Below are 27,736 nucleotides of genomic sequence, written 5' to 3' on the forward strand. Positions count from 1 at the left end.
GTTATACCTGGTTTGTATTGCAAGGGGGTAAGCGCAGCAGTTAGAGCAGTGAAACAAGAGCACGTGCGGTACGTGATGAGCGTTAACTTAGACCAACCCAACTTCTTCTCTCGGCGTTTTATTTAATGTGCATACCCCCTTGTAATACAAACAAAGAAGGTAATTTGAAATTATGATCGTTTGTTAAACAACATTCATCCTCAGTTGCATAAAAGTATGAGAATTAAATGTTCAATTGGCAAGGTAAAATTATATGAATTTGCAATCTTAGATTCTCTTTGTTCGATTTACTTTTTTGTTTAAAACAGACATTCCTTGATACGTTTTCACGGTAAACAGACTGTATTCGCAGAATAACACGTGAGTGAGGCACGAATGCGATGAGCAGTGATAAGTGCATCACAATTTACAACATTCCCACCCACGGACGACAATTCGTTTTAATTCATTCCATTGAACGATACAAACACCTATGTCACTTTGGGTTTGACTTGGAATTTTATATTTACGATGCGTCATACCTGTATTGTATTAGTCGTTGATTATATTTTAATTATGTTGTCTAACATAAATAAATCTGTAAATAATGAAGTTTTTGAAAAAAGTCTTGAAATCTTGTAGAGGCAGGACGACTTCAACGATTCTTCGGAAGGGCGACAGAGGACCATACAGGCAGGTGTTTCCAAATCTATATGGAATAAAATATGCGTTTTCATGAATATTTGTTCAATATACAGTGCTCACTCATTCTCTCATAGTATACAGCCATTTAGGTATAGATAGGAAAGGTTGATACTGGTTTCTGCATGTAAAGGGAGTAGTACTGTAGCCTAATTGTTCAAGTGTTGGCGCGCCATGTTCAGAGCCAGTGTTCGAGTCCCCACTTAAATACTGTGTCTCACCTCCACTTCTGACACCCGTCGTTGGATTATTATCCAAAGCGGCATAAAACCACACTGACTCGCTGTTGTTAAACCAATCTATGTACTTGAGAAATGTGATTGATGATGCTTATGCATGACTCTTTTTCTTTCAGACGCAGGAACCCTGGCACTTTCTGGATTTGGTGTTGTGTCCCTCTAAACCCTTCCACCCGGACTTTAGTACACTGGCTTTCCAAGTGACCGATGGGATGAGCTTTTGTCTCATGGTGGCTCCATGGTACATCCGCTCTCCGCGTAGCCCCCCGCCGACTGTACATGGAGTAGGTTCTGTGCTAGGGCCTGATTGTACAGTCAGGATGGTTGTTACAGCAACCAAGCTAGTTTAGGGTTGGCACACTCTGTGGCCCCAGTCTCAGCACCCCCAGTAGACCCAATGCTGACCGCACTTGACTGGTAGATTTAGGTGGTAGTGTAGATAGGGCCCCCTTCGTGCATGTCCTGTACGATGCTATCTATAGATGGCATAACTTAGTGTTAACCCACCATTCCGTCCTTTCGTAGGTAGCTCGAGACAAAGCGAGTCCCGGATGGTCACTTTGAAGGTCAGTGTACTGGCCATCTGCTGGTAAAGTATTTTAATATTTAAGTCTAAAATTTAGTTTAAGTTTTGTTTTTCACGACCCGACATATTTGTTTTGCATTTAAATCTATGGGGATCGTCGAATATCCGAATGGTTAAAACGTTCGCTCATGACGTTCCAATGAACCGTAATTTTATTTCCCACATGGGAATGATGTGTGAAACATATATTTGTTGTTTCTCACCATGATAAAGCTGGAATATTTCTAAAAGCGGTATAAAAACAACACTCATGCAGTCTTAATGTGGGTTGGGAGTGTAAATGATGTAGAATACTATGTACCTTTATCAGTAGAAACGTCACCCACGGACGGAACTGTGTTTTTTCAAACGATCTTTTAAAGAAAGCATAATATGCCTGTTTATAAAATGCTTGTTTACTGCCAAGTCACAACTTGAGTTTCATGTTTGAGCTTTTTTCTCGTGGATGCATATAATTTGCATTAATACACACAATACCAATGATGTAAAATATCTTTACCTTTTTTATCAGGAGCGTGGATGTCATCGACCTGGGGGCGGAACTGGGCCCTGAAGTCCTCCAGAGGCAGGAAGACTGCCGAGAAGACATTATATGGACAGAAGTGGATCAAGGATTCTTCTGGAGCAGGATGTGGATGTTTTACTGTTCGGACATTTTGTGACAATGTACTATTGGTGTCTTCTACTGCAAACCCTCCAGTAGAATAGGTAGCGTTGCATACGTTGAGGGAACACGGTTCCAGAGGTTTTTTTTCTCAAAAAAAGCTTTTTTCTCTCTGGTTTTACGTGTCGGGCTTCAGTTGCCTTTGACCTTGTTCAAATCTCAAATTTGAACAACGTCAATTTAGACACACATTCTGCGGCAACAATGTTGTTGTTTGTGTTCGAGGATTTGATACTGTTCCATGTTGGAAATGATGACATTAAAAAACGTAATCCGCACAGCTGGTCCATTTGTAGTTGTTTGTTTTGTTGTTTTGTTTTTGAAAGTTGTGAACTCGAGAAGAACTGTTTTTGTCCATGAAAATGGGATGTGCCCGACTTTATCGCTGTGTCGGAGTGCTTGTTTTTGCAATATACACTGCCATACACTACTATACACTGCTAACACAGAAACACATCAAGAAACATGTTCAACATTAAAACAAAAATACATCAGTACACGGGCGTATTATAATATCTACAAATATAATCTACAATATAATAATACAAAATCCTATCACTATTGCCAGATCACATCGCACAGACTTTTAGTACTATTGTTGTGCAGTGGAATTTACAAAACCCCAAATTTTATTTCCCCACAATTGTCTGTCTACAATAAACTAACGAGTGTAAGACACCGTTCACTGGCAATATCCCACTGAGGTGCGATTATGACCATCTAATTTCTAACATCCAACACACAGGCGTCATATAATCAGTGTCATAACTCTCCTAACCTAACCCTTATACCGTTTTGTAGAATCACGAACTGTTCTTATATCAGATACATGCATGGAAATCTCGTGCAGGTGTCCTTCCGCGAAGCGTAGTGCGTTTGCGAGCACAACACACTGTCCAAGAACAAAACATCCACAAACTAAACATGTCCGAATACGCATTCCACAAACCGTTCTTCAGTCCAACTATGTATGTACCAAACAAGCCAGTGATGTCTGTAGATGAGACAGGCAGGTGACTGTTGTCCGAACAGCTTTGGCTTGTATAGTATTCCCAGAAATTATTGAGAATCATGTTGCGTCATGTAACTCATTACGTTTATTAACTTCTGGCGTTTTACTTACATAAACATGTTAAAACATCATCCTTTTACAGTCTCAGTCTTGTTTTAGTACTTTGTTAGACCTCCTCGCTCAGCAATGCATGCCTGAATACGCCTAGGCACACTACCCATCAAAGTTTGTAGGTAATCGTGTGACAGGGTATCCCAATATTTGACCACCTCGGCCTTCATATCTTCAATATTTCTCAGTCCCTTTTGGTTTATTCTGTCCTTCATGACTCCCCACACATTCTCAATTGGGTTTAGGTCTGGGCTGTAACTGGGCCAGTCTAAAATTTGAACATTTTCGCCCGACAACCACTGTTTTGTGTAGCGCGCAGTGTGTTTTGGGTCATTATCATGCTGGAAAATCCAATCATCTTCATACAATGTTTGTGCTGTCGGAAGAAGGTGACCACTTAGAATGTCAACGTATCTTTCTTTTGTCAAATGACACAATGGCGCCAAGTGCTCCGCGAGCCGATATGCCACCCCACATGTGAAACTTCGGGCTATGTTTTGGTCATTGGTAGATAGGTTTGACAGTATCTTTGGTCCAAATTTTCACACAATTAGGGAAAAGCCAAACAGAACTTTCATCCGAAAAGAAAACATTATCCCAATCTTGATTTTCATGAGCCCGACACCAGTTTAAACGTTTTTCCTTTTGTGCATCTTTCATCAACGGCGAGGGAATTCCACGTTTTTTCACCCAATTAAGTCTCTGTAATTCCTGCCTAACTGTTTCATTGCATACCTGAGGACTTCCTCTGCTAATCATTTCATTTCTGATGTTCTCAACACTTTTCAATTTGCCCGTACTCAAATCTGCCCAAGTCTTCGGCGATCCACAACACTGAATTTCCTAGGCCGACCTGCCCCTGCTTTGTGCTCTTTCCCGGTTCCTGTTTGAATATTCTTCAAAGTTCTGTATACTGTAGACAGAGGAATACCATGTCTACAAGCTAACACTTCAGCATCAGCCTCACCCCTTTCAAAATCATCTAGAATGAGCTTTCTTTTCTCTCTTGCTGTAAATTCTGCCATGTCAACACAGGAAGCCGTCTGCTCAGACAAGGGAGATAACTCTTGACGTAATGAGCTGCCTTCTAAGCCTTCAAGAGTTGTCTCCCTTATTTAGTATACTTAGTGCATAGTGAAAGCCCTTTTTCCAATCTTAGCATCATTAGAAAAAAAACAAAGATTTTCTCAATAATTTCTGGGAACACTGTAGATGACTCCAGTTCTGACATGATGAAACATATGATAGATGTGACATGATGAAAGAAAGTACAGAAGAGAGTTAATTGTAAGCTTCTGGATGTATCAAAAGTGATTAAGAGCTTTCTGACAGGCCCCCTTTGACTAGCTATAACAAGAGCTTAGACGCAGTTATCGACCGTGAAGCATAGTTTTCTAACACTTTGGATAATGTTATTTCATCAACTATTTTAGGATTGTGAATCTTTTATAGACCATAACATTGAAATTTAGGGTTTTTATTCTGAAGTGTGTTAACCATGTGACACCAAATGAATCGTTTGTTTTATATATCAGCACAAATTTAGTCCTCTGCTATGTATAAGGAGTAAAACTACAATGGCAGCCATTTTTCATTCTGGATAATATGAAACAATTCCATATAACATGCTGTCACTCTAGAAGTAAGCAGGAAACAAAAACAACCGATTCTAGTTATAAGAATAATGTAAACTTTCAATAAATAATTCACCACCACACATTTCCATGAAAAGTCGGAGAATCGCTAAAATCCCCTGTCTCAAAGAATAAGCTGTAAAACATTATATTACCACGACATGACCATACAGAATTATTTGTTTTGTGCCCAAGCCACCACTCTAGAAGAGACAAGTGTCCAAATACATCAAAAGAATCAACACTGGATGTATATGGACACTTTCGGTGTTAATTTATATGTTAATTTAACTGCAGAGAAGACAACACACAACAATTCAAGATGGCGGCCATTATTTTCAAAAGCAAAAATATGTAAAAACAATTATGCATCCTTTAGCAATACCCAAAGGTCAAAATGAAAGTGATCAGATTGATAGTAGTAAAACTATCCATGATTAACTTTGGGATGTTGTCGGGCAGCAAACCAAATGTCATGAAAATGCTCACAGACCCCCACCGCATAAAATGGCCTGTGAAAAAACTGATACCACAATCTGAGAGTATTACAGTCCTTTTCATGAGCCCAAGACTTCATACTAACTGAAAATATTGTCAAACAAAATCAGTTCTGGGGAGGCTACGACATCAGATTTTTCAGCTGCCTCCTCCTGGACTAATACGCCATTGCTGACGTAACAGTGGAATCCAATCGTTATCTCTTGGCAATCTGTCAGCGGTATTTAAGGCTGTCAGAATTGCTGTAATTGCTCCAATACATTTATTTTTATACACAGGATTGAGTGGTTCTAAGAATTCAGTTATTGTTTTCGTCAGTATCTCCGTATGTATGTTTTGACAGAAGCTAACATCGTGAAACAGTGGCTCCACAACCTCATTTAACCTAGATATGCACGATACGTGAAATGTTTAGAAACGATTAGGTCCATTTCTCGCCTTTTTACGCCGACATGTCACGAAATGCTTCAAATGTAAATAGAATCTAATGAGTCATGACCAAATGCGAGCGTAGGGGTTATAATCCATGACAATTCAGCATATAAGACAAGTCTTTTATCAACATTTACTTCTTGGAAATATCAAAATCTTACGAAGTTTGTGACTCGCTCTCTACCGAGATTAACTGTCCATCGGGGAAATGGTAGTTAAACATGGACAGTGCATAACCCTCGTGTGTATGTGAGCGAAGCAAAGAGGGACAGTGAGGATCATTATTCCCTCTGTTGCGCTTAACTATTCGCTCTACAGTTTGGCTGTGATTGACCAGTCTGACCAGTCTGAAATCTTTGCCTCTTGACAATGTGTTCTAACGTATGCCCAAAGTGTATGAATGAACTTGTGTGAACTATGAAGTAAGCATTGCCTTTAAAAGCAAAGCATATGTATTGCCATTAAAGACATGCTTGGCTATTACCATTTTATTATTTTGAATTACGTGAAGTTGTATTAACTAAATAATGAACTATATGTATTGTTATTAAAGACATGCGTGGCTGTTACCATGTCATTACCATTCTTAGGGCTCTTTGTCGCTAGGCAGAAGACTTATTGGAATTGTTATTAATAATGTTTCTATTATTTTTTTTATTTCGCCACACTTTGCTCCACGCCTACAAAAAGCACCAGGGGGACAGAATCGCTTGAAAAAAATAACCAAGGTGTCAACACTGCTGGAGTTGTTTCTGCAAAAATCTCAAGGTTCTAGGACCCATAGCAAAGAGCAGATAATTCAAAATTAATTGAAAAATCTCAATTTCAAAAGCAATAATCTCCAAAACTGTGTGCCGGAACCCGATTACCTTCAATGTCAACTGCAAGACCCATGGGACTAAGAGTCACCGTTTGGTCGCTACATTGGATTCAATGAAATTTCACGTTTTTGATGGGTAGGCATTTCCGTAATCCATAACTCTGAATGTTTGACATCTAGAACTTTGCATATTGGTATATATAGAGCACATACCTCAAATATGAACTACCTCGAGCTATGTGGCCAAATCTTGATCAGTTCTGGATATCTAGATTTTTGCTTCTGTTTTCAAAACTCAAAAGTACCTTTTAAAAATCGCAGCGCCATGACTATTTCAACCACGCAGGTGGAATCTAGCAGCATGCAATAACTTGGTGTGCTAAACATTTATTGTTCTTTGATGCATGTCAAAACGTGAATTGTTTGTCGGCCATATTGCATTTCGGCAGATTCTGATGAAATACTTTAGAAACAGTGTAGATGCTCAGATTCAGCACAGAGACACGTGAAAACTGGCTTTATGCATCAACATAAGATGCTTAACAGTTTTTGTTCTCAGATGTTTAACGAAAGATGCGTAGTTTGGCGGCCATATTTGATTGAAATTTGCACGAGTGTAGTTTTAAAAAAATCATCGCTCCATTACTATTCAACTACATGCACAGCTGGAATCTGGCAGCATGCTGTAACTTCATGTGCTGAACAATTTTGTTCTTTGATCCATGTCAAAATATTGATTGTTTGGCGGCCATATTGGATTTCGGCACATGCTGATGATACAAGTTTAAAATCACAGTAGCTGCTCAGGTGTTGCACAGAAACACAAGAAAACTGACTATATGAGTAAGCATATTTGGCATGTGTCTTGATGCCGATCTTTTTTGGCACCAGTCAAAATTCGATATCTCTAGCCGTTTGGCCACCATCCTGGAGTTTTTCGTTTTCCATGGTTGCCATAGCAACAAAAGTTGAAATCCGAATGATTTGATTTCTACAGCATCATTAGATACAGTCAGGGGGATGCTGTGTTCAAAATCCCAGCTCCGTACGTACAATAGTTAATGATAATGGATATACGGTATTTGGGCGGAGAGACGGCGGACACGTTTGTCACCATATCTAACCTGCGCATACTATACAGCTGGTTTGGGCAAAGCAGAAGGCTTGTAAACATGACATGCTATTTTGTATGTCTTCCGGTGGCAAACAAACCAAATCCATTTTTCTCGGATGACTGGATCTGAAACAGGTGCACCATCTCTACTGACATGATTTTTTATTGGATCGAACGCAAATTCATACATGTATTTACGAAACCTAACATATCTATAAACAATCTTTATGGATTACATCCAGATCCACGTCTGTAACATTTATATAAACTGATAAAAAATTAGAGGACCCAAAGTACTCCAGTTCAAACATTTTCATTTAACAGCAAACCACTGTGATTTGTTTATTTAACACGAACGCATCATTTGCAAATGAATGTACAACCATTATGTTTCTTCCTTTGATGTTCTAAAAAGACAGCATCTCTTTCAAAGTCAGTAAGAATTCTCAGATAAGGAATGAGACAGTTCCCATTAATGACCTTCCTGAGATCCATATATGTGCAGCCATTGCTAATATTATAACTAAGTGACAGATGCAAATTGCCAAATGGTAATAAAGCCAAGAAGCCCTGATCACTCCTCGCAGCTATATTATGAATGTTATGATATTACGTTTCAGTGCTGTATGTGTCAATAAATAATTTAAATCTTTGTAAACCTTTTTCTGTTCGACCCATATAACTCTGAATAAGGCCCTTTTGACTTTTGAGAATGGTTGATTTCAATCTCACCTCTGCCCTTTTGACATTTTCCTTGACCTTTCTCAGCCCTTTTGTCCTTTGGCCCATTTGACTAGAACCCTGGCACACAAGCATTTCTCATGAACTTGAACTTTATGAATTTTCATCTTTGTACTCAACATACCCACTGTTGTTATGATGCTGTGTTTAAAATACTGAAAGCAATAGACACTTCTCAACATACATAGCTGTAAAACTGCTGATGAGGCATTAAGTAATACCAGTCACTCAATCAGTTATAGTTGGCAATGTTTCTTCACTTGAGTGTCCAGATGTACAGCAAACATTTGCTGCTTTCCACCCAAATTATTTCATGCATTTTTAGATAAATAAAAAGACAGAAAAGATATTGAAATGTACATATTTATTTACATAATGACTCTTATATACATATGAACAATGGTAGACCATGTCTAAACTTCATGCACATTCACAATCAATGGATGTCGCAATCCTTCAGCATTCCCAAAACAACTTAAACATAAATGTATTGAGTCCTGGATTGGATCATGATTAGGCTGAACTGACCCATTACCTGAACAAATTCTGACCTGGGAATCCAGTTCGCTCTTATTGCTCTAGTTGTAATACCTAGTCATCTAAAAAACATTCTGAAAATGCAGCTGAATTCAAGGATTTCAAATTTTATCCCCTGAAGAAACACAGATCTTGAACAGTCACATTGGTTTTGCAAAACCTGTGGCTGGAAGTTATTTGACTCAGATCTCAAGAATCTTTAATCTGTCATTGTATCCTGTTTCTTGCAGCATCACTGTCGCATCCTCAGTAACATCTCCATCACACCATCTGTGGCATCACCAACACACCCTCTGTGACATCACCAACACATCCTTTGTGACATCACCAACACATCCTTTGCGACATCACCAGGTACCGAAGTCCCCAAATGAATAGGATCCAACTGCCATCTTCTTCTTTTTCAAAGTTTCTGATAGTACATCTTCATCCTCCTTACTTCGCTTCCTGAAACATATAATGTCATTGCCATGCAATTAATGTTTACCAGTTTCTGTGTAGACATGGTTTATTCTAGCCTTATGAATACAACTAGCTGCCTAATCCACATAATATCACTATCTCTCAATGACACAAGTCAAGGTGCAATCTCAAGGCGAGACTTGCCCTAACATATTGCAACACATGACTTGTAATGACTTTGTAATTTCTGTATTTTTTATTTCGCATACAACTTGTTTCTCTCAATATACAGGACTCGCAACATGTAATCATCAACTGAAGAAAAAACGCTACCAATAATGTCCATCTACATACTGCAGTCATTGAAAAAGAAGAGAAAAGCAATGTGGGTCTGTCTCCTCTCTGGTGGTTCAATTTCTTCAGTCGTGTCTCTGACATAAGGTGAACATGAACAAAAGGGACATCACTCCGAGGTGGACACATCAAAAAGATTTCATTGATCAAGACCTTGTGACTTTTAGTATGAATTAGGATAAGTCCTATGTATCACAACTTAGCTGCAACCAGTTGTATATGATATAAATTTGTTATGATTTGGGTGTTTTCAAGTTGCAACTGTGTTTACATTCTACAAGTTTCTACTAGACGTCACATTTTTCCCAAGCTCAATGAACTCAAAACAAGGACAAGTTTCTAATTCTCTGACCCTTGACATCTTGAGGAACACATTCAACATCACTGACATCATGTACACACAGCTCATCTAAGATGCAAATGAACTTTTTCCTTTGATTGTTAAAATATTTAACATCAGCTTCTTCAAGGACATCGTTTTCACTGCTTTCATGTTATCTCTATGTGACACTACAATAATCAGTACGTAAGCCTCAACCAGTGTCACATCATTCAATGCTAGACATTACCAAAGGGTCAGTACCATTTTGACAATACATCATGGTATTAGAGTGATAAACCAGTTGTCAGTTTAAAGGTTTTAAACTCTGATACCTGCGCATTTGCAAATTTGAAACCTCATACTGTCAACTTAAGCTAGACTAACCGTGACGAAATCTACCAGTGTTTAAAATTCCGGAAATTATGAATCAGACAAACGGACTAGTAACATTAAAAAAATCACCAGATACAACTTGCCTGTTCGGTTGTCAACAATACAAAACAAACACGAAGGAAGTCCTACAAATTTCTGTAACATCATGTGACCTTATGACAGCAACTGCCATTTCCAACCACTGCAAGCTCCATTCACTGTTTGTAGAAATTGCAATGAACTACATAGCACTGATATTAGGCTATATGTAATGTACTGAGTTTAGGTAAACTGACTGTACATGTGTTGTGATTAGTTATAGCAATATGAACTGACTCATAATAAGTAGTTCAACATAATTTTCATAATACAAAAAACACCTCAAACTGACCACAAAAGAGTCTGTCTGGTATTCTGAAATACTTACTGTTTGGGGTAAAAATATCTACCAGACGATCGGACAGGTTACTTTTGAAATTTGACCATCCAAGATGAAAATTAAATTAACCAGTATTTGCCACTAACATGACAATGTCCCCCACCACTAAAGAAGAATGAAATATTTATAATATATTCATTGCTTTTTACTTTTTGCTCACACACAAGATGCGTGAAATGACTGGTGTCTGGATAATCACCCAATGTAGGCTGTCAACAAAACTGAGGACATTGGTTGCAGTGTTTCATGGAGTACTGTGTTAACGTAAGTTCAAAAAGTGGACAAAGTGTTGTGATCATAATGAAAATAAGATCGAGGTCACCCAAATTGGCTAGTGTTTGCACAATCCCCTAATGTAGACTCACCAAATGTAGGCTGTCATCAAATTAAAAGACATCAACTAAAATAGTCTATGAGATATGTTAAAGAATGTTTAAAGTGTTCAAAGAGTCATAGTGACCTTGAAAATAAGGTCAAGGTCACCAAAACTGACTGGTGTCTGTGTAATCCCCCAATGTAGGCTGTCACCAAATTTGAAGATACTGGGGACAATAGTTCATCAGATATTGCATTAACAAGAATCTGAAAAGCAACCAAAGTGTTGTGGTGATGTTGAAAATAAGCTCAACAAAATACAAAAAACATGTCTATTCACAACTATTTGGAATCAAGTACTCACAGGCTGGACATATTGATATATTTTCCGACACCCTTCTTGTAAACACGTGGTCCCTCTTCCTCCATCTTCTTCTGTTCCTTCTTCTTCCTCTCAGCCTCTGCAGCTGCCTTCTGCTTCTCGAATTCTTCTTCTCTCTCCTTCTTCAGCTGCAAAACACAAGGTTTACAATCCAGAGGGCAAAATATCACTTTGTCATGGTGACATGGCACACTTAACCATGCTGTATGACGTCACGTTTCTTCTATGGCGTTGCGTTCTACATGCAGCAATGGCAGGTAGCCAGCCCATGTTTGAAATTAGAGATGGGTTTACTTTCCTCAGTTTCCTCAGTTTGGCAAGTTCAGTAATGAACAGTAATAAACATTATATGAGTGACCATATCATTGAATGTTTATGACACTTGAGCATAAATATTGGTATATCCTTGTTCTTGCATGGGAAATACCATCACTTAGACACTCGTATTACAAACAAAGTATGGCATAGGCACAAATATATGGGAATATAATGTTACCTGAGGGTGTCGGGGTGTTATGCCCTTCTCCCTAGGCAATCTGTATTTCCTCCACTCTTTGTCTGTGGATGACATTATACTCAAGGATAAGTCAAGTATGGCGTTCAAGTCCTTTTTTGGGGGGGAATGGTTTTTCACAAACAAAGGTCCTCAGATATTTCCTAGTTTCTGGTCTAAGCACAACATTAGTTTACAACGTCCTGAAGGAACTTGTTGGTTTCTTGTACAACTTCTGATACTGTAAGTTCATCTCAGCTATTCTCTCAATATACAGACAGAACATCTCAAGTCAACGAAGGGACCCAGAATCGTGCACTACTCACTGGACAACTAACAAAATAGAAGTCATGACAATTTAGGCTCTTCCCCCCGAAATTATGTCCTACGTCATACAAAAATGACTCATACCCAATCTTAATAATTAGTTACTTTCATTAGTCCCTTTCCGAGACTTTATTTGGTACCATCAAATTCTTCCAGCATAAAATATCTTCGTTTATTAACTATAAGCCATCCATCAACCAAACAGCGACATATCTGACAAAATATCAAATAATATTTCAGACTGGTTGGTGCCAGAAGATACTTAAACAAATTATTTCGGAACCTCTGTGTGTCCCTTTTATTGACAAACTGACCATTAGTATCTGAATGTCCATCCGCCTAATCATGTAGAATCACAAGGTCCTAGTTTATGTAACTTCAGAGGAATTGCCATTCCCCCAAGAAAAGTGAATCCATAAAAATTTGGTTACTTGGTCAAAGCACTTTCCCAGCACACTGACCCTTCCTAACTTGACTTCAAATTTTCCTTAAATATTTGTCAAATGTATTTTAAAATTGTCAACTGTATATATCCAGGTTAAACATGGCCCTCCTGTTGGTGAGAATGTCACATATGACTGATAAGTGGCTTAAGTTTCTTCATACACATATTACCATCATATCCAGATCAATAGTAAAGATTAAGATACACATACATGATACAATATCAATAAGAAATATCAATAGAGTACCTATATATCTGAGGACCTGAAAACACAAATGTCAAGAAAGACATCTGTCTTTAGTTGCACCTATCTGAGAAACGAAACAATCATTTAGTAATCAGTAACCTTGAAACAATATCTCATTAAACATAGCCGATGTGGATGTATAGTAAAATCAGTAAAAGTATCAGTATAGTAAAAGCAGGTTAAAATTCTTGTTTGGATCATAAACGTTTATTTTTTTTATACAAATCACAATGACTTTACAACATCATCTTATATAAAATGCCTCCCATCAACTTAAACAAAACCTTATGTATTCAACAATTGTGTTTTATCTGAGTTGATATCAGGGGCAATACTACCGGCTGGTGTTTCCAAAGGGAAAAGCGAATTCGAAGAGCGAATTGATTGGTCTGAGAAAGGCCACTCATGAACCATGTATGACAGCAGGTGCTGATGAAACGCTACATTCCACCACCTATTTCAATGAGGTTGTTCATCCCTGCATATGCGATAGTTCAGGGATTTACTGTCCGAAACATGTGGAAATTCCAAATGATAATCTATTATCGACCTATCATAATATTGATCATCCAAAGGATCAGCTATTAGAAAATCGGGGATAATAAATCGAAAAGTTTTACCTATCATGGCAAAAGCCAAAGCATCGTGGAACATATCCTCTATATATAATACACAACACATTTAATGCCTGCCCACAAATAACTGTCCAGAAATGGAGTTTGCACATCATACCCAGATCTTTGACATGACGAGCAAACACTTTAACCACTTGGCTTCCCCACCATCCTGCATATCTGAAGAGGTGAAATGAGGATTAACACTGTGTTCATGATTTATGAAGATGATATCGAGATTTAATGAGTGCTTTTGGACACAAAACGTATTTCACACTTGGGCTCATCAGGCCATTTAGTATTGGATGAAAGCTGGGATGATTTTACTGCAAGATAGGGAAACGTGAAGGGAACTGAAGGGTTTTTCATTTTCTTCATTCTAAAGGTTATGAGTTCTTGTATTTTTGATATTGGTACTTACTGGTGGTGAGGGATAATGTGTGACCTTGAACACCAGTTTTGTTTAGTCACTGAATGTCTTAGTGTTAATTACTATGCGTGCATGCATGCGTGCGTGCGTGCGTGCGTGCGTGCGTGCGTGCGTGCGTGCGTGCGTGCGTGCGTGCGTGCGCGAGCGAGCTTTGTATAATGCCACATTCAGCAATATTCCAGACATATGACGGCTGTAAGGAATAAAGTCTGAACCAGACAATCCAGTGATCAACAATCCAGTGTTCAACAGCATGAGCATTGATCAACTTTGATATGATGACATGAGCCTGACCACGCAATCTTGTGAGGTTCTCTTTGTATATTGAGAGAATAGCTCAGATGAACTTACAGTATCAGAAGTTGTACGAGATCTTCACTAGTATTTGAAAAAACTCAAACACCTAGAAAGTGGGAAGATGGAACAAGAGCATTGTTCATCCTTCCTTACATACTTTACACAGATTCCAACATACCTGTTCGTCTGCTTCATCAAACGGGTTCACAAACACGATGACATTCTCAATCTTGATATCTTCCTGGAAGACAAAGACGTTTCACATAAGTTTGTTGTCATCTAGTTGTGCAACATTGGGGCTTGTATCAACGAACAGTTTCATCACAAACTGCTGGGGCAGTCTTGTACTGCAATGTACAGGAGATTGACACTAATGAGCAATGATGTCAGTGAAGTGTGAATACCAAATTCCAGTGGATTTTGATGCGTTCAGCCTCTTAGTTTTCATCCATATCAATGACTAGTTTATGCAGAGGACCAACTGTCATTCAATGTCATTTGGAACTGAACGTCATAACAGTTAAGCTTGCCAGGCCATGTTCTTTTTCAACTAGCTGCATGAAATGGGATATGGTTTCAAACAGGGAATTGCAAGACTCTTTTTCTGAGGCAGTTTCTGGTGAATTGGGGCACGGCGAAGAAACATGTACCTTTGCCCTTTTTGTCTTGAACATAAATTGCGTCGGGAAACCACATTTACTTGGAAGTACCCACTCTCTGGGATTTATTGTGTAATGTACACTGAGAGGTTTGGAGGAAGCAACCGATCACACACATAGGCGTTATGTAGTCAGGTGATTGTGTTTGTGACAGGAATTCTTGTGTACACTCATGACATCATACAGATTCTGCAGTCCACTGACCGTGAGATTGCATAAGTTTTAAAAATTTGAAAAATTTGAATGGTAAATTGTATATTTACAAAAACATATTACCTCACATGATATTAGATTACACAGATTGCAACTTGGGCTCCAAGAACAGAATAATCAAACAAAGGAGTCATATGATCAACCGGAGGGCATGCTCCATGCTTCACAGAGGCTTACGGCTGTTAGGAAAAGTGGGCACTGGTGTGATTCAGGAGAAAGGTGTAAGAGAAGCTAAAAGACTGTTTGCAGCTCATTTCCACTCAGCTGTTGATCATGAGAGAGACAGAGCAGTAATCGTGAGGATGCAGTTTGAACGTAAATATTTTCCATTGGTATTTTATTTGAAAACTCCATTTTAAACATGTGGCACACTCAGTGTGGTTAGAATATTGCAGAGTGTGGCGTTAAACAACAAACCAGCCAACTAATCAAATATTACAGAAAATATGTAGAAGACCTCACCTTAGGCTTGTCATGTTTGTTGACAGGAACAGCTTCCATTTTGTCCAATGTTTCTAATCCACCAACAACCCTGTAACCATAGTAACACTTGATCTGAACTTAAACCACTACCCTCTGGCATATTAAAGAAAAGAAAATGTTACTTTTCTCCACTTATAATGTAGCAGTGGAATAACAGTTGTAGAATTCAGCATAAAAGATATGGTTTGGCAAAGTTTAAATTCACACAATGTTTGACCAAGATGTTTGAGAATATCACAAGTAACCTCTGATAGCAAACAGTAGTATAGGGAATGATAGTCCGAAAACACTTTTCAAAAACCCCCTCTAAAAAGCCTCATTTACTAAATGAGGCTTTGGTGGGACCATTAGCTCTTGCTATTATTACCCCTACTACAAAGCCACGCCATCACGTTTACCGTGACTTGGCAGGCGGTAACACTGTGCCGTACGGTACGATCAATAATTCTTCTCTTACAAATCCCCTACCCGACCCATCCCTCAAGTAATACAAGTTAGGTTCGTCGGCTTTCATATCCACTTTATCTATGTTGTAAGTTTTGACTGACCATATAGGATCGGTGGCTCGCTTACGGCTATCGCCCTCGTGTTCCCCCGGCTGGTATAGATACCTCACTTTGGCGCCCTATGTCACGTTTATATCGATGAAACAGTTTAACGTGAACCGCCTACGATCTCTTTGGTGTTCATAATAAAGGCTTGCTGGGCTTTTTGTATTCCCTGTTCTATGTACTTTTTTTTCTCGTCCTCGCTGATAGCAGACTTACGAGACTTGGATCGAATATCTTGTTTCATTTCGTTATATTTTTTGAGTTCAGATAGGATTGAACGAAACTCCTCTTCTGAGATTTTACTGTCAGAGAGTGCCGTGGAAATACGCTCACTAACTGTGTTCAGCTTTGCTTCGGCCAGAACCCTGATCTCGTCGTGTTTCAATGCCTTACGATGCAGTCTGCGTGATACCAACTTAAGCGTCAACCCTAACACCCCCGCTATCCCAGCTGTTATTTCAAAACCTAGAACTATAGGTGCAGCCACGATGGTGGTTAACAACACAACTCCTGCCGCCCCTAGTCCCATGCTGGTTGTCATAAGGGTAGTGTCAGCCCCGTCCACGATATTGAAAGCTCTATTGTACTTCTTACATAGAGCTTTCCGCGTGTCACGGTCTTGTTCTAGTTGGCGTTTCACATCACATAACTGCCTCAAGCGGAACCCATCTACAGTTTCCAATGTCTTCGCTACTTCCTCTACGACTGGGTACAGACCCATCCTATAATATATATTTTGAAAGATATTTTAATTGGGTTTCAGTTAATACTCTATTAATGTATTTGAAGTCTACAAGGTGTAGATTACCCAGGGTAATAGGTGAGAGGTAAATAAAATTTCCTGTTGTAATAGAAACCCCACGGAGGCTTATTAAGTGGTTTATAGTACCCCCGTGGGTATCCCACTGTATAACAATACGGCAATATTGGTCTAGGTGTTCGTCCAACCATTGTATTGACACCCCGGGTAAAATTTGGTGTACTAGTGGGGTGTTTTTATAAAAGAAGACTTCTATGATGAGTGTGCAAGGGGATGATATTCTAGGAAGATATTCGCTAAATGTTAATTTAGAGGGTGGATAAGCACCTAACCCTTTTTTTTTGTGACCAACATGTGGTAAGTGTACTAATTCCCTCTCCGGAATGAAATCCCCGACCCAGATGCCGTTGTTCCTAATCTTAGAGATTAATTTATATTTATCTCCTTCTATTGTGATATAAGGTGAGGCGAGTGTTAAGTTGATCAGCCATTTGGGTTCTTTAAAATCTGATAACGGCACCCGTTTGTACACGTTGTCTTTGAAGTGCAGGATGTATAATTCATCTTCCTCACCAGGCTGATCGAATCCCTCCGTATCTCCCAGGTCGTTAAGCGTAGTGTTGGGATGATGACTGGTCATTATTATACTATTATGATATAATTTCCAACTGGTTTTCTGATAATAATTCAGGGGTTAACTTAATACCCATGAAGTGTATGTTGTCAGGCAGGAAGATATTGATTAGTGATATCTTGTTTTCTACGATCACGTTGACCCCCTGCAGACTGGTCTTGGAGTCGACACCCACCCGCACGTAAACGTTGCAAACTTGAAACTGGTGTCGTTTCACCCACCCGAGTTTGATCCCCTTCACGATCTCGACATCATTCCCCGATGGTTCCCCTAGGTAGACTTTGATGAACAGTGTTGAGTTTGCCGGTAGACTCTCTAGTATCTTAACCACGCCTTCGAATTCAGACACCAACTGCAATTTCACGTTTTGCATGGCTGGTTTACTCGATAGCATGTGGGCTGCTATAGTGTTGACTGGGCTGACGACTATGCTACGTCTCTGAGTTGGGACGTAAGCCACGAGCAGGGTTCCATTGTTCACGACTTTGTTTAGATGGTTGTCTTTGTTATCCGTGAACACGTAAGGGGAGACGAGTCTAATATTGAGAAACCATTTGTTATCGGGTAACAACACCCACTTATCATCTTCGGTGAAGACGAGCATATATGGTTTGTTTTTGACGACGGTAGTGCTCTCAACATCGTCTAAGTCGAACAGTTTACCTCCGAATGATGGGTATATTCTCCAGTTGTCATCACCGGTGTTGACGAGGGCGTACTTAGTGTTGGCTGTTGCTCCTGTGGTATCTATCATATCACTTAGGGCTCCACCGGAGGGGATTTCAACGCGTTTGTAAATGTTGTTTTTTAGTTGCAAGGCGTATGATTTACCATCTACTCCGGGAGCGTCGAAACCGCGTGTGTCTCCGAGGTCGGAGATCCCGATATTGACGCATTTTTTCACTCCGGGTCCTTGTGCGCTGGTCATGTTACGTGAAGCGTTAAGCTGAGGTATCCTATATTTACAGGATTATGATTTATATCTAACACCGATATTGTCAGCTCAGGTATGTTGCCCTGGGTTAATCTCTTATACTGCCGTGGTGAAAACGACTCGGTTCTACCGTCGTTGAATTTCTCAGTTTTAACCGGCACTGCTCTCAGTATAGTGGAAGGGTGTCCTCCTTGAATGTTGTACGTTGTGCTAACCTGATCGAGATGAATGTACAGCTCTCGGTACGGTACTAGGTCGGGTAACTTCGTGCCTGTGACGGTTGTTGTTGGTTTTATCTCGTCAGGAGACATACCGAGTATCCTCGCTAATGGTCGGCCTAGCCTCAATGAGGTTCTTCCGTTGTTGATTAACACCACTGTACCGTTTGAGTCGTTCATCTTGAGTTCAGCTCCCAGGGGTTTGAAGACCTCGTCGTTTAGCGAGCACACGCTGTAGTAGCCGTCAGTTATTTGGCTGCGAGTTCCACTGACGAACAGTTTATTGTTGCTGATATTAATGTTAGTCCATTGCGGTAGGTAGGTGATATCGCAGAGTGCGACTTCGAGTTGACCTGACGTGTTATCGATCGCGTGCGTCAGCTGAACGGCCTCACCACTCGTTATTCCTGGAAGTGTTATGTACATATTACATATATATTTATTTATATAATAGTTTTAAAATGTATTCCCCTGGTGTGTTTTACCCTAAACTGGATGTAGATTTCTCCCCCATGAAGATCGTGGTTGCTCCTGAGTTGTATTTCAATGCCCAGCTTTTAGATGTGTTCGATAAGTATAAGCTTATGGTGACTAACATTGAGGCAGTCCACGCGTGGTTCAACAACCCTATGCAGTTCTGGCAGAATCAATTCAACTTTGCTGTGTGGTGCGCTACAACGGGGTGTGGTGTGGTATTGACCGACTCTCAGCGTGGACCGCTGAGTCAGTCTGTGTTCAAGTTCCACGTGTACTACCAGGTCAGACGTATCCTTAAAGAGATCAGTGCCCCCCTCCCACAGGACAAAGCGTGGGACGCAACAAACAACCCATACGATAGACGGGCCTACGAACGTATTTGTAATGAATTCGAAATAAACCCGAAGACGGATTGGCGTTTGCCGGGGCCGAACCACGGGTTGGGTATTCCTTCTGATGGCGTGCGATCAGTGAAAGAACTCAGTGATCTTGTACTGAAACAAGGTAAACTACGCCCGGACTTTGCTTTGTCGAGTAATGAATGGAGGGATGATCGTATGAACTTTAAAGGTGGTGTTGCTTTCACAGTCCAGAAAGTGGAGCAGTCAACCGCAGACGGGTGGAAAATGTTCATGCTGGACACATCGAAAGGATTCACTCGTGCTGGTATAATACGCTTGAACGACTCAATTCGAACGTATGTGTGGTCGCTGTTGGGTGCGCAGTCGCAAACGCGTTCCAACATCATCGGTAAGGGAACTGCTTACGACGCTCAGAAACAATTCGTTGCCAACGTTGAGGATGCTATTAATTCTCCAGTTGATCTCCCGCGGGCCATCGAACGCTACCAAAACGTGTTAGAATACGCCAGATCGAAAGTTAACTACGTGTTCGGTGTGGGGCTGTATATGTCTCCGAGTGATATGCAACTGAGAGTAAAAAAAGTGGTGGGTTATAACAACAAAATAGTCATAGCCACGGCGGACCAAAAGTTGGGTATCAACCCCGATATTAACACCCCACATATCCCACACACCCAACCACGTGAAAAGGGTATAGTGGCGCCACCTCCGGAGCCTAAAGTTCATGTGGGGTTACCCCCGGGGGGTGTGGGGGTTTCCACCACCTATCAGCAGCATATTGATAATAAAACAGCCCTAGTGGTTGGCGGGGTAACTTTGGGACTTATTTGGTTAAAGATTTCTTAGCCGCTACGTACACCAGACCCGCCACGGCGACGATGGCTGCCCACAGGTTTTGACTGAGCCACATGGCAGTTTTAGACAGAGCGCTCAACAACCACGAGACGATGCTACCCAGGATGCCGGGAAGGGCTTCGGCGGCTTTACCAGCCAGTTTAGCTAGGCCTTCCCCGAGTTTTTTAATCCAGTCTTTAACACCACCACCACTTGGAGTTCCACCGCCGCCGGCAGGCCCCACAGGGGCACCCCCCACCAGTGACACCACCAGGGTTGATATGATGAAACCCAATGCAGTCAGAATGCTGGCGATGGTGATCCCTTGCTCCCGGAACAATATCCGAATCCTGTTGGCTAAAGTTGTATCCTCGTTCAGTATTCTATCGATTGTTTCCCGAATGCGACTGATCTGGGATCGAAGATGTTCACGATTCGAGGAAGCGGCTTCCAATCGTGTACGTCTCTCGTCTTCTAAATCGCGTAGTCGTTCATTGATACGACGCTTCATATCATCGTTTTCAGTTTCGTTTAGTTTGGTTTTTTCCTTAGCGATGTGCTCGTCGATTTCGTTCAGTTTCCCCATGTTGTTCACGAGTTCTCCACGCACGCGTTTCACGGCTTCATCTAAGCCGCGCAGTTCCCTTACCGGAAAGTCAAATCCCGGTAACGGTTTGTCCCAGTAGGTGCTCAACAGTTTTTCTATGCTGTCCGAGGCTTCTGTAGCACGCTCTGGCGTCATTTCATCTATAGTGGTGAGGTGGGATCTGGTAGCTTGCAGATCTTCTTTAACGGTCTTAGGTATTGCACCACCGTAATCACGCATGTTTAGATGTTCACGGATAAATTCAGCACCACCATTGCGGCTGGCTAGAGTTGACAAGGCCAGTGGTTTTTTATTGATCTTGTTAAAGAGGTCAACCCCTGGGGCAGACTTAAGACGTAGAACACCCTTTGTATCAACAAAAAAATTCTTATGGTATATACCCTGGGGTTCAACGTAGTTTTTATCGCTTTTTAAACTTTTGTAATAATCATTTACCGTTGTTTCCAAGAGTTCTTGGCTCAATGGTGAACTAGTAAATGAGGTCTCCTGCTCATCATCGAATGCCTGGGCACTAGCGCCCGGCATCTCCGTCATATCTATGTCTTCATCCATTAGTATTTAAATATATTTTATTTATATATAACAATGTACGGTAGAAAATTAGATCCTTTCAGAAAATTGAGAGAGCCATTAGGTGCCAGAGCCGTGCGACAGTCGGTGACCATCACCAACAATCCCAGCAAGATAGACCAGAACCAAACTCTGCTGGTTAGATTTCCAAACCTTGGTGAGAATGACCTCATTGTACCAGGCACTGTTCGACTGGCGTTCAATATCACGTTGACCTCCGACAACGACAAACGCGAGCTAGTGCGGAACGTGGGTCGAGCTATCATCAAGAAAACGACCGTCAAGATCAGCGGTAACGAGGTACTGAGCATCGACGACAGCGACGTGTTTCACTGCTACAAGGATCTCTGGAAAAGCGAGAGAGAACGAGTCAATGATGTGTACCAGGGCATCAGCAAATCAACCCGGGCGCGCATAGGATACGTCTTCACGACAGACCAGCAAGACAAGCTATCGGACGGTGAAAAGGCCATCGCTCTAGCATACGGGAATCGATTCTGCGTGCCGCTCGACTTCGAGTTGCTCACGGGACACGCGCCGTTTTACCAGGCCGCGCTGGGTGATAGGCTAGAATACGAGCTCACGTTTAACGACTATAGCAAAGTAGTGCGTACGCCGAATGGTGATGAGGCCAGTTATGCCATAGACAACATCTCTCTGGAGTTCGACATGGTCACTAGCCCGGAGCTGGCCAGGCAGGTTCGAAGCCAGTATTCTGGGAAGATGGCTATCCTGTACGATCGCGTACTGAGGCATAGATCAGTCGTGCGAGATAAGAGCGACACTGTGTGGAATATCAACCTGAACGTGCCGGCGCGATCGATGAAAGGTATCCTGGTCGTCCCCGTGGAGGATTACGATCCATTCCGGAGGGACAGCGAGAAGTTTTTCAACCCCGAGATTGAAAAGGTGGAAGTGACCATCGAGGGCGTGCCCAACCAGCTGTTCAGTCATGGTATGAGGCCACACCAGCAGTGGGATGAGATAAAAAAGCTACCAGTGGGGGATTATATAACAAAGGACCTGGACCTAGGCTCCGTGCAGATCGGTGAATACCTGACCACCAAGTACGCCCTATGGTTGGACATGCGATCCACGGATGATGATAAACTACACGGTAGCGGGCGCCGTATAGATAACGGCAGCGAAGGGATAACCATCCAGATTACTAAGAAGGCTCAAACCGCTGGTAAGTTGAAATTATATCTGTACGTTATTATGGACGCGCAACTTAATATAGACAATGGGAGATTCGTGCAAGCCATCTACTAGTGGGGGGTACCCCACCATCCACCTCCCCACTGACCCACACTGCGCTATCATATGCGGGCAGACTGGCTGTGGGAAGACCGTTTTCGTGTTGGATATGTTGGAGGGTTACTACAAGGATGTGTTCGATAACATCGTTATCATGTGCCCTACTCTGAGCATGAATAAAACGTACGCGCGACCTTGGGTGATGACGGACCCGGGCGTACACAAAATCGACCCTGGAACACGCCTGCAGGACTGGTTGAAAGCTCTTCACGAGAAATTTAAAGGGGAACCGACGCTGTTTATACTGGACGACTGCAGCGCTAATCGCGAGATAACAAAAAAGAGAGACATGCTATCGTACCTGGCCTTCTCCGGCCGGCATGCAAATCACAGCGTTTGGGTGCTAACGCAGAAGTTCAACTCGGTGTTGAAAGACCTCAGGGAGCAGACGCGATGGGTGGCCTTATTTCACTGCAAGGACAGGGATTCGTTCGAGGAGTGTTTGAGAGAGAACGATGTGATGAGTAAATTAGAACGGGAACGGGTAAAGAAACAGCTCTCTGAAACTAAACACGCTAAGCTCGTACTAAAGACCGACCAACCAGTAGCATATATAGTTTGCTAAGCAAAGCTAAGTAAAAGCTAAGCAAAGCTAAGCAAAGCTAAGCAAATGCTAAGCATAGCTATGATATTCGAAGTATTTGTCGTGTGCAACTTAACTTTCATTTCTCTGTGTTTTGTCTGCATCGGGTATTATATAGTTAAAACTAAATCTTACTTGTTATATTATAAGATGGAGTGTGAGGAATTGCTCGAACAATTGTCGCCCGCAGGCCCCACTGATGACAAGCGAGAGAAACTGGTGGCGTTGGCTGTTGGCGGCAAAGCCAAACATTACTTTGGAGACTACACTCCAGATAAAATTAACAAAATGTCAGCCGAAGAAATCGATAAGCTGTACGCTAGATACGAGGCCCGGCTCGGAGCAGAAATGACAAAGACAATAGGATCGGCTATGACCCAGATATACACCGGTATTGTATCACAATTCCTTCCCATTCCACCAGAGCGCCGACTTTACCTGTGGGAGGACCTTGATAAAGACCCTTTTATCGAACACGCCGTGAGCTCTATCAGCTGCGGGCTGTACCACAAATATGGTATGTTGTTGGCTCCAGTGACGGCGGCGATTATCACGGCAAAACATTGCCAATTTGAGAGAAAGAATAATAATAATAGTATAGATGGATGCTGCACAGGAAACCCCAGTGGAGGTACCCCCAACAGTGATGGAGGAGACCCCACCCCCAACAGTGACCCCTTCAGTGGAGGTACCTCCAACAGTAACCAGACAGAAGAATCCTAAGAGAGTAGCTGCCGGTAAAAAACGGTGGTGTAACCAACATAAAGTGACTAACCCAACCCGACTGTTGTTGGCTGTAGGCGTAACTGCTGCCGTGGTTATAACATGGTTATACACCTCCCACAGTGAGCCACAACCCAACAGTGAGGTAACCCCCAACAGTGGGGGTATGGGGGTATCCCCCATGGTAGACCCGCATATCATGTTATAATTTAAAATATTTTATATCATATACATAATGTCTGAGGGGAAAACGTTCGTCAATGACGCATACCACGCCACAGTGGTAGCCAGTCTAGCCGTAGGGTACGCTCGGTTGACTAAAATGGTGCTTAAACAACCAACTATCAAGCTAGATTTCAACCTGCAGGATATGGGTATGCTCATAATGAATCTTGGTATGGCGATGGCCACAAAAGACATCCTAGTAAAACAAGGAATAATACCTGATAATATAATGAAATAAATATAGGGATGGCCACGATAGCTATGATGGTCGGTGGGGCGTTAGTGAATGCCCTGGCATTTTCCGGGAGTAATTTCCTCTTCTCGAAACTACGAGATGATCACGCGGCTGAAATACAGGAAGAAAGGAAGCGGCACGATCTCGCTACTGAGAAATTACAAAGAGCACAGGCTGAGTACGTTAAAAAACGCCTCCAGAGGATCGATTTTATTAACGAACAACTCAAGCGTGAAAACCATGCTATTAAAACATTCAACGATGTCGATGAAGGAATGAAAGAATACTACCTACTAACTGGTAAACGATTGGAAGCGCTCAATAAACCCACACTCGCTCAGTACTACACACCATCCAAGGGGCAAATGAATCGTGAACTGGGCTTCATAGTGTTGGGTATAGCAGCTACTGCGTTGGTTGCTAAGCAATTAAACTAAAATACCTATATAAGTAAACATGAGACCCGCTCCATACCGATGTGAATATATACTTATGGGGAAGACCGAGGCCTGTGGTAGGAAATGCAGGAATCAGGGGTTCTGTTGTTTCCATATGGGAAGTCCTAACTACACGTGTTCTGTGTGTGGTATCGGGGTTAAAGGGCACTACTGTTTATGTAAAGCTCACGGAGCGAACGTAGTCAGACATCAACTCATATACGAGAATAAAAAAGACTACATAAAAGAACGTAGGCGACTGCTCAAGATAAAATCCAATTAGAGATTGGTTCTCTTAGGTGTAAACATGTCTACTGTACATTCTTGAATATGGAAGCCTATCTTACGGTAAAACAATTAAAAGCTATAGCAAAACAGCTTGGATGCCGGCGTTATTCAAACCTGGGGAGAGCCGGGTTAATCGAATTGTTATCAAATAACCAAACACTGATCGATGCCTACATAGATTCACACAAGCTGTTGGAAGACTTACGAGAATTGTGGCCAACAAACCGAGTTTGGTTAATAAGTGATTACAAGAAATAAAATATTTTTTATCAAGAGTGGAGGAGTTACCTCCCCTTACTGTGAACCAATTAGACATTAGTTCTCTTAGGTGTAAACACAATGACTACTGTGCGCGAGCTCAAGAGGGTCGCAAAACAGAGAGGTGTTATCGGGTATTCTAGAATGCGGAAGCCAGCATTGTTGAGATTACTAGGTTTAGAACTCCCTCCTACAGTAAAACAGTTAAAAGCTCAAGCGAAACAGCTTGGATACACGGGTTATTCAAAACTGGGGAAAGCCGGGTTAACTGCATTGTTATCACATACCCCAGTAGCACGTCCAACTGTAAAACAACTGAAAGCCGAGGCACACGATTTGGGTTTAGGTGGGTATTCTCATATGAGAAAACCACAGCTTTTAGAATTATTACGACAGAATAGAGCTATTGACCTACAGTTCGTGCGCACTGAGCACGCCGTAGGCAATTATTTGAGAGGTTGGCGCATGCACATTGATAGAAACATAGACATTACAGATATTAAACCTCTGATAGCTGATAAGGTCAACCAGGAACTAAATAATCTAGGAAGTATCAAGTTTCAGATCACAGTGAAAATGTCACTCGATAAGCAGGTTGGGAGTACCACTGAGTATGTTCAACCTTACTTCCGAGGTAAACAAGAGGTCGTCACACATGCAGAGACCATTGACACATCAATCGATAATAGTTTTCAGCAGATACGAGAATACCTAGAACGCTACACACACATGGGGTCCGGGTGGGCTGTAGATAAAATCGATAATGTCTATCTAGATATAGCTAAATACGTGCCGTTCAGAGGTGGGTCATACCTAGCCTTGCCTCCCTACTATAAGAACAAACAAGCCATAGTAAACGTTAAGAATAGAGGAAACGATTGCTTGAGGTTATCTATCAGGTCAGCCTTATTTCCAGCTGCCACTAATCCGAACAGGCCTTCTAATTATCCACAGGACGATGGGCTCAACTGGGATGGTATAGATGAACCCACCCCAATATCCCAGATCACTAAAGTAGAAAAACAGAATAATCTGGCTATAAATGTCTTTGGACACGAAGGTAATACAACAATAATACACAGGGTCAGCCCGGTGAAGGATTGTCAAGTTATTAATTTATTCATGATTCAAAAAGGTGAAACGTATCACTACACGTGGATAAAACATCTCAGCCGGTTGTTGCACGACCAGTCGAAACACGTTGGGGAAAAACACTTTTGTGTACGATGCCTACACTGTTTCAGTCGGGCTGATTTATTAGAATCCCACCTGGAGGATTGCCAAGGTGTTGGGCAGACGGCCATACGAGTTGAAATGCCTAAGGAAGGTGAAAATATCCTAAAATTCGACAATCACAAGAATCAAATGTCTGTGCCTTATATTATATATGCCGACTTCGAAGCCTTAGTGGTTGGGGAATCATCCACTAGTGGGAGTTTCACACAAAAAACACAAGAGCATAAAGCCTGTTCGTTTGGATACATTGTCGTCCGTTGTGACGGGGAAACGAAAGCTCCGGTAGTGTATAGGGGTCCTGACGCGGCTGAAAGGTTTCTAAAGTGCTTGCAGGAGGAAGAAAAAATTATTAGGAATGCATTGTATAAAATCGCTCCCATGCGTATGACCAGAGCCGACAAGATAGCTCACGCTAGTAGCACTAAATGTCACGTGTGTGACTCACCACTTAACGGTGATTCGGTGAGAGATCACTGCCACATAACTGGTAAGTATAGAGGCGCCGCTCACAACGCGTGCAACCTCAAGCTTAAAATCAATCCTAAGACAATAAACATCCCCGTTGTCTTTCACAACTTGAGAGGATACGACTCTCACTTGATCATGCAGGCCATCGCGAAAATC

At 41.5% G+C, this 27,736-nt stretch overlaps 1 protein-coding gene across 1 annotated transcript in view; it reads right to left on the reverse strand.

Annotated features, from left to right (window-relative positions):
* Positions 1 to 8,877: 8,877 nt before the first annotated feature.
* LOC137295982 (RING-type E3 ubiquitin-protein ligase PPIL2-like) overlaps positions 8,878 to 27,736 on the reverse strand; it is a 36,398-nt gene continuing 17,539 nt past the window's right edge. The window contains exons 17-20 of the mRNA XM_067827603.1: positions 15,843 to 15,912; positions 14,687 to 14,749; positions 11,638 to 11,783; positions 8,878 to 9,516 (exon numbers count right to left, since the gene is read on the reverse strand). Of these exons, the coding sequence (XP_067683704.1) occupies positions 9,417 to 9,516; positions 11,638 to 11,783; positions 14,687 to 14,749; positions 15,843 to 15,912 (379 nt within the window). The 3' untranslated portion in view covers positions 8,878 to 9,416. The remainder of the gene's footprint in view (positions 9,517 to 11,637; positions 11,784 to 14,686; positions 14,750 to 15,842; positions 15,913 to 27,736) is intronic.

This window comes from Haliotis asinina, chromosome 1 (assembly GCF_037392515.1).
Source record: "Haliotis asinina isolate JCU_RB_2024 chromosome 1, JCU_Hal_asi_v2, whole genome shotgun sequence".
Lineage (NCBI taxonomy): Eukaryota > Metazoa > Mollusca > Gastropoda > Lepetellida > Haliotidae > Haliotis > Haliotis asinina.